General features: G+C 40.0%; 1 protein-coding gene across 2 annotated transcripts in view; it reads left to right on the forward strand.

Moving 5' to 3' along the window:
• Window positions 1-9808, forward strand: part of dhx35 (DEAH-box helicase 35) — a 31890-nt gene extending 22082 nt beyond the window's left edge. Inside the window, exons 11-22 of one of the 2 annotated variants that reach the window (XM_058410862.1) lie at window positions 190-348; window positions 2459-2669; window positions 2746-2870; window positions 3389-3443; window positions 3540-3730; window positions 4520-4597; window positions 4693-4822; window positions 5449-5530; window positions 5928-5999; window positions 6614-6725; window positions 8662-8744; window positions 9206-9808. In XM_058410862.1, the coding sequence (XP_058266845.1) occupies window positions 190-348; window positions 2459-2669; window positions 2746-2870; window positions 3389-3443; window positions 3540-3730; window positions 4520-4597; window positions 4693-4822; window positions 5449-5530; window positions 5928-5999; window positions 6614-6725; window positions 8662-8700 (1254 nt within the window). In that variant the 3' untranslated portion in view covers window positions 8701-8744; window positions 9206-9808. Of the gene's footprint in view, window positions 1-189; window positions 349-2458; window positions 2670-2745; window positions 2871-3388; window positions 3444-3539; window positions 3731-4519; window positions 4598-4692; window positions 4823-5448; window positions 5531-5927; window positions 6000-6613; window positions 6726-8661 lie in introns of both variants that reach the window. The other variant, XM_058410861.1, reaches the window with a different exon arrangement.
• Window positions 9809-11334: the final 1526 nt, after the last annotated feature.

Here is an 11334-nt window from a genome sequence, read left to right on the forward strand (position 1 = left end):
TCCGTCACCAGCTGCTCCTTTATCTCTCTTAACAAAACAATGCATGTCGTCTCTCGTAACTCCTCTGTCCTGCTGAAGATGTCATAATATGTAAAGTTAAAGCTTCACCTCTGATACTGGAGACTCCTTCCAAAGCAACCATAAACTGTGTGTGTGTGTGTGTGTGTGTGTGTGTGTGTGTGTGTGTAGGAGGAGGTGGAGAAGGTGGTGTCCATGCTGCAGGATCAGGCTCGCTCTCTGTCTCGTCACGGCATGAAGAAACACCTGCGTGTCCTGCCCATGTACGCAGGCCTGCCCTACTCTGAGCAGATGAAGGTGTTCGAGAGGCTGCCACCTACTGTCCGAAAGGTGAAAGTGCACGAGTGACCAGTTCTAAAAAGATATATAAAGAAGTTAAAATGGATCATTTTTACACAGACGTCTGAGAACGGCTGCTGAGATCGTAAAAAGACTTTCCAGAAACTCCTCCTAGGACTCCTCCGTGTCCCAGCCGCGATTGTGATCTCTACTCAGCTTTAAGTTTAGGTATTTTTGTCAGGGCTCTGTGAGAATACGCTTCTGTGAGTTATCCCTCAGAAATATGGCAAGTGATCAGCCTTCTATTGTTCTCTTAATGAAAATAGTGGATAAGCCTGTGAGCAGGTGGAGTCTGGAATGATTGACAGGCTTCGTTTATTTTATTTTATTTTATTTTATTTTATTTTATTTTATTTTATTTTATTTTATTATGTTTTTAATTTTTAATTTTTTTTATTTAATTTAATTTTATTTAAATTTATTTTGTTTTATTTTATCTTATTTTTTATTTTATTTTATTTAATTTCAAACTTTCAGAGTTACAAATCACGACAGGTAGTATACCAAAAAATTATAATCCTTACATTATGACATTAGAAGAGCTGTTCTGAAAGTCAATAACCAAAAAAAAAAATTTACTAAAAACAAAAGTAAAATAATAAATAAAGTTGAAAGATGAAAATAAATAAAAAAATATATTTATATAATATAGTGAATAAAGAAATGAGCTTACTGTATTAACTATAAAGCTTGGAATATATTATGGCAAATCTGTTTATTCTTTCCTTAATGAAACTCTGCCCTGGAAGCCCCGCCCCCTTTCATTCCTCTCTTATTATCTTATGGTAATATTTCAGGTCTGACCCTCGTTTTGACTCTTGTCTGATTTCTTACTTGAAATTTGCTTGCTTGTGGTAAATAGAGAGTGATATCAGACAACATTTAGACAAGTAAATATACCGACCAGGCATAACATTATGACTACCTGCCTAATATTGTGTTGATCTACCTTTTGCTGACCATGACCCGTCCTGCACTGTGTATTCTGACCCCTTTCTATCAGAACCAGCATTAACTTCTTCAGTAATCTGAGCAACAGTAGCTCGTCTGTTGGATCAGATCACACGGGTCAGCCTTCACTCCCCACGTGCATCACTGAGCCTTGACCGTCCATGACCCTGTTGCCGGTTCACCACTGTTTCTTCCTTGGACCACTTTTGATAGATACTGACCACTGCAGACCGGGAACACCCCACAAGAGCTGCAGTTTTGGAGATGCTCTGATCCAGTGGTCTAGCCATCAAAATTTGGCCCTTCGTCAAACTCAAAGCTCAAATCCTTACACTTGTCCATTTTTCCTGCTTCTAACATCAACTTTGTGGACAAAATGTTCACCTGCTGCCTAATATATCCCACCCACTAACAGGGGCCATGATGAGGAGATACTCAGTCTTATTCACTTCACCTGGATCTGCTCACAGTGTTATACCTGATTGGTGTATGGTATATATTGGTATGATTGGTGTGTGTGTGTATATATATATATATATATTTTAGGGATGAGAGAGAAAATGCCAGACGATAATGTTAAAAAAAAATGACTAAAGAATTAAAACTGGAACATTTTGGAGGGGAAAAAAACTATTAAACTGTCAAATCTGGTGTTTTACAGATCAATTTATTGGTAATGATGGCTAGAAATGACGGATTAAACACTAATTAGACGTTAGATTAGACGTGCGATTTGTATATCTTGATGTTTTTTTTTTTTAATTACTTTTAAAAACCACAGTCGATGGCACATAAATTGTAAAAATGTTATGATTTATAGCTGAAACCTTATGAAGGCTGTGGTGCTTGGACCCCTTTCATCGCTTGATTTTGGTCCTGTTATTTATTAATATCTTTAGATTATTATTAGTTTTTCATTGGACAAGCTTTTGTAAATTTTGTAAAAAGATATTTATTTATCGATGGATTATGTTGTGATTGTTATGAGATGTGGTTAATAATAATGATAATAATAATAATAATTCTTGAATTTGATTGGACACATCAGTGTATTAATTATCAAACGTCTCCTGAGTAAAATCACAGGGAAAAAAAGTGAGGTATTGTGATGTTTGGACTGTAAAGTGAAATGTAAACTCTTTTCTGCCAGGTCGTGGTCGCTACAAACATCGCTGAGACGTCCATCACCATCAACGGCATCGTGTTTGTGATCGACTGTGCGTTCGTCAAGCTGCGATGCTACAACCCACTCACGGCCATCGAGTCTCTGGTGGTGACGCCCATCTCCAAAGCCTCAGCGTCTCAGAGAGCTGGAAGAGGAGGACGCAACCGGCCCGGGAAATGTTTCCGTCTTTACACGGGTGCGTCACGCGGAATTCGTCTCCTCACACCTCATCTGTTTTTCTGCTGTTTCTAAACTCTGTCGTTTTTGTTCAGAGGAAGACTTTGAGAAGCTTCCGGAGAGCACCGTGCCCGAGATGCAGCGCAGTAATCTGGCTCCGGTCATCCTCCAGCTCAAAGCACTGGGCATCGATAATGTTCTGCGCTTTAGCTTCCTGTCTGTGAGTGGAGCATGCAGTAGCACAGACATATGGATCATAGCACAGATAACACAGGCCTAATACTCAATAAATAATTAAATAATTATCTAAAGAAATATATTTTTTGATGCACTATAGCGCTGCACTTTGGATTATTTGAGCAGGATTTACAAACAAAACAATCCTAAAATTCACTGCATGTTCACTTCCTGCTCTCGAGTTGACAAATCACTTCATCACTAGAGTTTGTTCCAAAGTGAATCGACTCAGAGTCAAATCACTTCATCACTAGAGTTTGTTCCAAAGTGAATCGACTCAGAGTCAAATCACTTCATCACTAGAGTTTGTTCCAAAGAACATGGTTCTATTCAGAAAAACACAAACCACTACCATGTGAAATCGGCCCAAAGGATTTGTTTTCACTCTGATTCAAACTTTTTATTTTATCATTCATATTTTTGTCTGTAGCTGTAAAAAGTGATTGTTTTCCAAAACCAGCCTGTTACAGAGTGATTTATAGAGCATGTTCTCCGTTTCAGCCGCCCCCCGCTCAGACCATGGTGCAGGCGTTGGAGCTGCTCTTTGCTCTCGGTGGTAAGAGACGGTTTTATCGATCCTGAGGAGTGATATATTAAAACTCCTAAAAAAAAAAACAGGTGTAAAACCTGCTGATGTGATGTCTGGGTTTAGGTCTGGATCAGTACGGGCGTCTGACGGAGCCGGTGGGGGTCCGCATGGCCGAGTTCCCCCTCAGCCCCATGTTCGCTAAGATGCTCCTCGAATCGGGAAACTTTGGCTGCTCCAAGGAAATCATCACCATCGCTGCTATGATGCAGATCCAGAACGTGTTCGTGGTGCCGTCCAATCAGAAGAAGGCAGCCGTGAGTCCATCTTTTCTTCGTTCTTATAAAGTTTAGAGAATCGTCTGTGAACCTAAGATGAACACTCTGTAAATGATTTATCTCACTAAAGTGACACACTACATACACACTTACAAAATAAATAATATTAGAACAAGTACTCTGTCGGATTAAATGATGGATGTTATAAACGTTCTGTTGAAGACATGTTTAGTCCTTTCTGTGAGAGAAATCTCATCATCTGACTCCTGCAATTAAAAAAAAATGAATCAGCTCAATTGAATTAGCTCAACCATGAGAGTCGACTCTTTTGATTCATAAATGGCTCCTTCTAATCCGGACGTAGTGTTTGCGATATTTAAACAGCTCAGATGTTCCCATGGAATCATATGCATTACATTACGCTGAGAGACTAACAACAATATTTATGTCTATTTAAAAAACATAAAAAAAGAAGAGGTAAAAAACTGAATCATATGAGAGCGACTCCTTTGTAAATGACTCATTATTTGTCACATCAGTCTGGAAATGTTAACAAGCAGATAATGTGATGTGTAAGTAATGAAATAATCAGTGAAGTGGACTAGCTGTTTCTTTTATCCCACGTTAATGTGTTTTCACTCACTCCCTGAAAAAGTGTAACCTCCCCTGTCCTGACTCTGGAGACTCCTTCCTTAAATGTTACATAAAGACATTTCTCCTTACAGAAGACAGCGCCACATGCTGATTATGTTGTTGACATGTACAAATCCCTGTGTATGAGCCGTTGTTATGGAGACTTCGCTAACCTAATCTCCTTGTTACCGTCAGGCGCGCGAGCACAGGAAGTTCGCCGTGGCTGAAGGCGATCATCTGACCATGCTGAACATTTACGAGGCGTTTGTGAAGGTTAGTCAGGACAAAGGTTTGGTCATTGTTAACCTGTCTCTCGTCAAGTTATGACTTCAATCCTTGCAACAAATGCTTTATTTTATCACGTGCAGCATCAGAAGAGTTCTCAGTGGTGTCAGGAGCACTTCCTGAACTATAAGGGTCTACTGCGAGCCATGACGGTCCGAGAGCAGCTCCGACGCCTGCTGAACAAGTTCAAAGTTCCTCGAACCTCCAGTGAAGGTCATAGTTCATTACGGATTAAACACTTTATGATAAAAATGTCACTAGAGTACACTTCAAAGTTATTTGACTCAGTCAAATCACTTCATCACTAGAGTTTGTTCCACAGTAAATCGACTCAGAGTCAAATCACTTCACTAGAGTTTGTTCCAAAGTAAATCGACTCAGAGTCAAATCACTTCATCACTAGAGTTTGTTCCAAAGTAAATTGACTCGGAGTCAAATCACTTCATCACTAGAGTTTGTTCCAAAGTGAATCAACTCGGAGTCAAATCACTTCATCACTAGAGTTTGTTCCAAAGTGAATCAACTCGGAGTCAAATCACTTCATCACTAGCGTTCGCGCCAAAGTGAATCGACTCAGAGTCGATTAATGCTTAAAGAACTAGAGAGAGAGAGAGAGAGAGAGAGAGAGTGAGAACACAACATGGTTGATAAGATGATGATAAGATTAAAAATGTGTGGCTATGTTTAGAGAACTTTTCAATCTAAGCTTGTCAATCAAATAAGCCACACCCCCTCATTTACAGCTTTGTTGTTTTTATCTAGTTACAGTTTTTCAAAATGTCTCACTGTTTAAATGCCTTCATGTTCTGCCATTTGAATTTTGTTGTATGTCTTTTCAGGAGACCCCGATGTCATCCTGAGGTGCATCGTGTCAGGATTCTTTGCTAACGCGGCTCGCTTGCATCACTCCGGATCCTACAGGTGAGACGTTTCCCTTCACGTACGTTAATCACTGCGTTTGTGTATCATAGAACAGGAGCTGTGTTAGGTTTGATCACCGGTTACGATATCCATGCAGTTATTTTAGAACATTTCTAAAAGCTACACAGGAAGCTAATAATTCAGAAAAAATCCTTCGCCCTGAAGATAAAAGAAAAGAGAAAACGTAAAATTACAGTTTTACTCTCTGACACTGGAGACTCCTTTCTTTCAGAGAACACGTAACTGAGTGAGTTGTTACTATAGAAACAGATTAAAATGAATCAGCACCTTCTGGCCAGTCATGATTTAGAATCTGGATAAATCATTGTTAATTAACTATTTTATATTATAATTTTTTAATTATATGTACAACATTTCATGTTCTTTTCACACTCAGGACTTTACGGGACGACCGGGAGCTTCACATTCATCCCAACTCTGTGCTTTATGGGGAGAAACCTCCGAAATGGTTCTTGTTTTCTTTGTTAAATATATTTTAATGATGTAGTTAAACAGAGGAAAGATACTAGACTGCAGGTTTGCTTTGAACTGAAACTAAAGTTATGAGAGTAAAGGCTTTCTGGGGTTTTCAGAACTTTGTGAAGGTTCCATTTGCCAAAATAACAGTACCAAGTTTTCTCCTGTGAAGCCGTTCTACCGAAGGTTCTACATGTGGACTTTTCTTAGAAATTTTCTTAGAATAAATTTACTTCAATTCAGAGTTACGTATCATTTATAATTTCTGTGTGAGATGCAAGAAAATACCTTGTATCTAGTACCTACTACATTTGGTTCAGTACCTGCTTCAGTTGATTCAGTACCTCCTGCATTTGATTCTGTATCTATTGCATTAGATTCAGCACTTACCAAATTCGATTCAGTACCTACTTCAGTTGAGTCAGTAACTATAGCATTTTATTCAGTACCTATTTCAGTCAATTCCTCACCTCCTGATTACCGAATACTGAGACTTTAGACATACTGCTGGTTTGGGGTAGAGTTTCAGGGATATTCAGACGTAGCTAGGATATGGAAAGTTGTGGATTTGGATAATATACTCACATTTCATGCGTGTAATTTCAGGGTGGTCTTTAACGAGGTGGTTCAGACGTCCAGGTACTACATGCGAGACGTGACTGCGGTGGAATCGTCCTGGCTGGTGGAACTGGCACCTCATTTTTATAAACAGGCCACGGTATGAACCACATGACCTCACCATCATCTGCTGTCTTTTATTTACTAAAGATGCTGTTACACTGTACACCTATGTGGCCTGGTTTTGCCAAACAAAAACATGATAAAAATAATACATTCACTATATTGGCAAAAGTGTTGGGACACCCCTCCAAATCATTGAGTTCAGGTGTTGTTTTTCAGGGGCTGGACTGGGCTCCTTAGTTCCAGTGAAAGGAACTCTTAATGCTTCAGCTTCATACCAAGACATTTGGACAATTTCATGCTTTGTGGGAACAGTTTGGGGATGACCCAGAGGTCAGGCACTGATGCTGCACAAGAAGGTCCATAAAGACCTCTAATTCATGCTCTAATTCATCCCAAAGGTGTTCTATGGGGTTGAGGTCAGGACTCTGTGCAGGCCAGTCAAGTTCCTCCACACCAAACTCACTCATCCATGTCTTTATGGACCTTGCTTTGGTCACTGGTGTGCAGTCATGTTGGAACAGGAAGGGGTCATCCCCAAACTGTTCCCACAAAGAGCATGAAATTGTCCAAAATGTCTTGGTATGAAGCTGAAGCATTAAGAGTTCCTTTCACTGGAACTAAGGGGCGGAGCCTAACCCCTGAAAAACAACACCTGAACTCAATGATCTGGAGGGGTGTCCCAAAACTTTTGGCAATATAGTGTGCATTGTGAGAGAATGAATTGGTCTTGAGTTAAGGTTTGGGGTTTTAAGCTGCGTTCACATGAAGTTTGTTTCTTGAGGGTATGGAAAGCCTGTAATACGATGCGGCAAAATTCATACATTCAGAATACATGTCTGGAGCGTGACATCAGATACCGAAAAACATCCCAAAATCTGCTGTTAAATGTTTTAGATCATCTTCTGATGGTCGCTCTGTGTTTCTCTCAGTGTTTGATTTTCTCTCTCGGCCCGTGAGTTGAGTAGAACAGAGAGTTATCTTTTTTTTATTATTAATTTACATGTGTTTTTCATTTTCTGATAAAAATAGATTATAAATTTACATTTCTACAGTGTCTGTGAAATACATTAACACTGGTCCAGTAGGTCACAGACTGACACCATCAGCTGTTGGATTTTTTTAATATGTACATACAACAATACATAAAACAAACCTTGAAAAATAAAAGCTAGTTTAAGTGTCTCAGGAAGAGGTAGGTCTTCATCCTTCATTTGAAGACGGTCAGCGACTCAGCTGTACAGACATCTAGGGGAAGTTCATTCCACCACCTCGGTGCAGAACAGAGAAGAGTCTAGATGTAGACCTACCTCTGACCCTGAGAGATGGTGGGAGCAGTCGGGCAGTGCTAGTGGACCTGAGGGAGCGAGGTGCTTTGAGGTCAGAGGATGCTTAGCTTTGTAGGCAAGGGTCAGTGTTTTGAACCTGATGAGTGAAGCTACTGGAAGTCAGTGGAGGAGCAGCAGTGGGGTGGTGTGGGAGAACTTAGGCAGGTTGAAAACAAGTCACACAGCTGCATTCTGGATCATTTGCAGTGGACGAATTAAGTTCAGAGGTAGACCTGAGAGAGGTGCAGTAGTCCAGTCTCGAAATGACCAGAGACTTGAGCACCCTGTGTGGATACGGATGTCCGAATCCTTCTGATGTCGTACAGAAGGGACCGACATGAACATATGACCTTAGTAACATGGCAGGAAAAGGACAGTTGATTGTCCAGGGTTACCCTGAGGAGTGACCGAAGGGGAGATCAGGGAGTTCAGATAAATGACAACCGAAATGTTTATATATACGACACCGGTCATGGTTCATAAACTTCCTCCACCCTTTTCATTTCTTAGTATTTGGAGAGGAAAGAAAGTTCACCTCTCACATGTTTCAACCCTTTTATTTTCGTCAGCGTGACTTTTCTTCTTACTTCCTCTTTTTTCCCTCTCTTTGCCTCTCCTCCTCCTCATCTTCCTCCTCCTCCGCAGCACGGCTCTCTGGGAAGCAAGCGGTCCAAAGTCTTCTGACCTCGTCATCCATTGTGACTGGCTGCTGAACTATTGATCCTAAAGTACTTGAGACACACACACACACACACACACACACATCGTAAGGCAGCAGAACTGAGACGAAACTTCAGCTTTGTATATACGTGTACGATATATATTTATTTCCTCCTGTTCAAATTAATTTGTCCACCAGCACATGAACACGAAATTGTCTTGAGGTCAAAAGGTTGTTCATGGGGCTTCCTTTTTTATTATTATTGTTATTATTATTTGTACTTTTTTTAAGTACCTCGTGCATGGCCTAACTAGGGAAGTGAAATATCCTTTTTTCCCGGATTTTTTTTTTTTTTTTTACACGCCGGAAATCTTTTATTTTATTTCTCCATAACAATACTGTGTAGCTGAGATTTAGTGGCCTTTTCCTCACCATTATGTGCCAAATATTCAACCTATTTTATAATATGAAATAACCTTGCCATTTTTACACCAGTGCCTAAAAATGTGCTTCTTTTTATGTTCACAGAAATCCTGGAAATTTTTTTTTTCAATTCTTACACGACATTCCATGCTGATTTTCTGAAATTGATCAGAAAATCGTATTTCTTTTTTCCCTCCGTGAATGAGCCGGTCATGCTTATAAACAATACGTTATTGCCCCAGGGTGTGTTTAAAAAAACCCATCATAAAATAAAATAACAAATATTTTTGAAAGAGAGCACAAACAGAAACGGTCGAGCTTTAGACATCAACCTGCGTCGATTACAGGTTACTCTTCAAGCTTAATTCTAAACATCTGCATGATAATAATAATTATAATAAGGACAATTAGCCGACTTTATAACCGTGCATAGTCGAGCTGTAGCTGCTGCTCAAGTCACCGTGGTATAATTCCAGCAGTATTATCTCCAAAATACACTTCCTGCATGTTTTCCTTTTAGAACACTGTGAAAATCGTACGTAGTGTGTAACACACACACACACACACACACACACACAGTTAATCTCAGCAATAATCTTTATTCCTAAAATGCAGTGTGGTTCCTCCTCCATGAAACCTCCACATCTCCTTTCATCTCAGTCTTCTGTATGAATGTCGGCCTCAAATAAATGGGATTCTTCACACACACGTGACGTACGTGTCTTTCTTTGTAGCTTGAAATATTAAAGACTTCAGCAAAATTTTACTGAGATAACTTCTGCTTCAGGAAATTAAGTCAGGTGTTATGGTTCTACTACCTCTAGTAAAGATGTAGAGATGCATTTGTTATTGAATATTTATTAGCTCTGTATTACCAGACACATTAATGGCACGTGATTAAAGTACCAAGCGATTGAAAAGCACTCCTAAGCATGATACGCCTCCTTCACTGAGCTCAACAGACACAGAGGCCACGCCTCCTTCACTGAGCTCATGATAAAAAAAAAAGATGCCTTCATCATTAATCCTAACAGACACAGAGGCCACGCCTCCTTCACTGAGTCCAAGACACAGAGGCCACGCCTCCTTCATTAAGCCTAACAGACACAGAGGCCATGCCTCCTTCACTGAGCCCATGATAAAAAAAAAGCCATGCCTACGTCATTAAGCCTAACAGACACAGAGGCCACGCCTCCTTCACTGAGTCCAAGACACAGAGGCCACGCCTCCTTCACTGAGTCCAAGACACAGAGGCCATGCCTCCTTCATTAAGCCTAACAGACACAGAGGCCACACCATCACTGAGCCCAACATACACAGAGGCCACGCCTCCTTCACTTAGCCCAATACACAGAGGCCACACCTCGTCCATTAAGCCTAACAGACACAGAGAACACACCTCCTTCATTAAGCCTAACAGACACAGAGGCCACACCTCCTTCATTAAGCCTAACAGACACAGAAGCCACACCATCACTGAGCCCAACAGACACAGAGGCCACGCCTCCTTCCCTGAACCCAGGATACAAAAACCATAACTACTTCATTAAGCCTAACAGACACAGAGGCCACACCCCCTTAATTAAGCCTAACAGACACAGAGGCCACACCTCCTTCATTAAGCCTAACAGACACAGAGGCCACAGCTCCTTAATTAAGCCTAACAGACACAGAGGCCACACCTCCATCACTGAGCTCAAGACACAGAGGCCACACCTCCTTCATTAAGCCTAACAGACACAGAGCCACGCCTCCTTTATAACAGAAATCAGATTAATAATTAATCATCTTCAGTGTTATTTAAAAATTTTAACTATAAATTACGTAACATAAATAAATTACTTTATATAACCTTTTAAATATTCATGAATATGCAAATTAAACTTCATGGGCCTGCTTTTTGCCCTGAACACCTGCTTTTCCTTTACACTGAAGCTTTTATCTCAATTTTTTAAATGGTTTTGTTTGCAACACTTAAAAATACTGTAATGTTTGGTATTTAGTCAAAGATTTGAAAAGTTTATAATCTATTCTTAAATTCATATCAGTCAATTTAACTCTTTTTTTTTCATCCTAATTTTTATTCATCACGATCAGTTTTTAGCCTTTCACTTTGACCACAAGGTGTCAGTGTGGACACACAGATGATCGTCAGGATCCTCAGAGATGAACGAGGGGGAAAATCCCATCAAGTCTTTGTGGAAATGTAAATAAAAAAGATTCATACTTATAAG

The sequence above is a fragment of the Hemibagrus wyckioides genome, linkage group LG15 (genome assembly GCF_019097595.1).
Source record: "Hemibagrus wyckioides isolate EC202008001 linkage group LG15, SWU_Hwy_1.0, whole genome shotgun sequence".
Lineage (NCBI taxonomy): Eukaryota > Metazoa > Chordata > Actinopteri > Siluriformes > Bagridae > Hemibagrus > Hemibagrus wyckioides.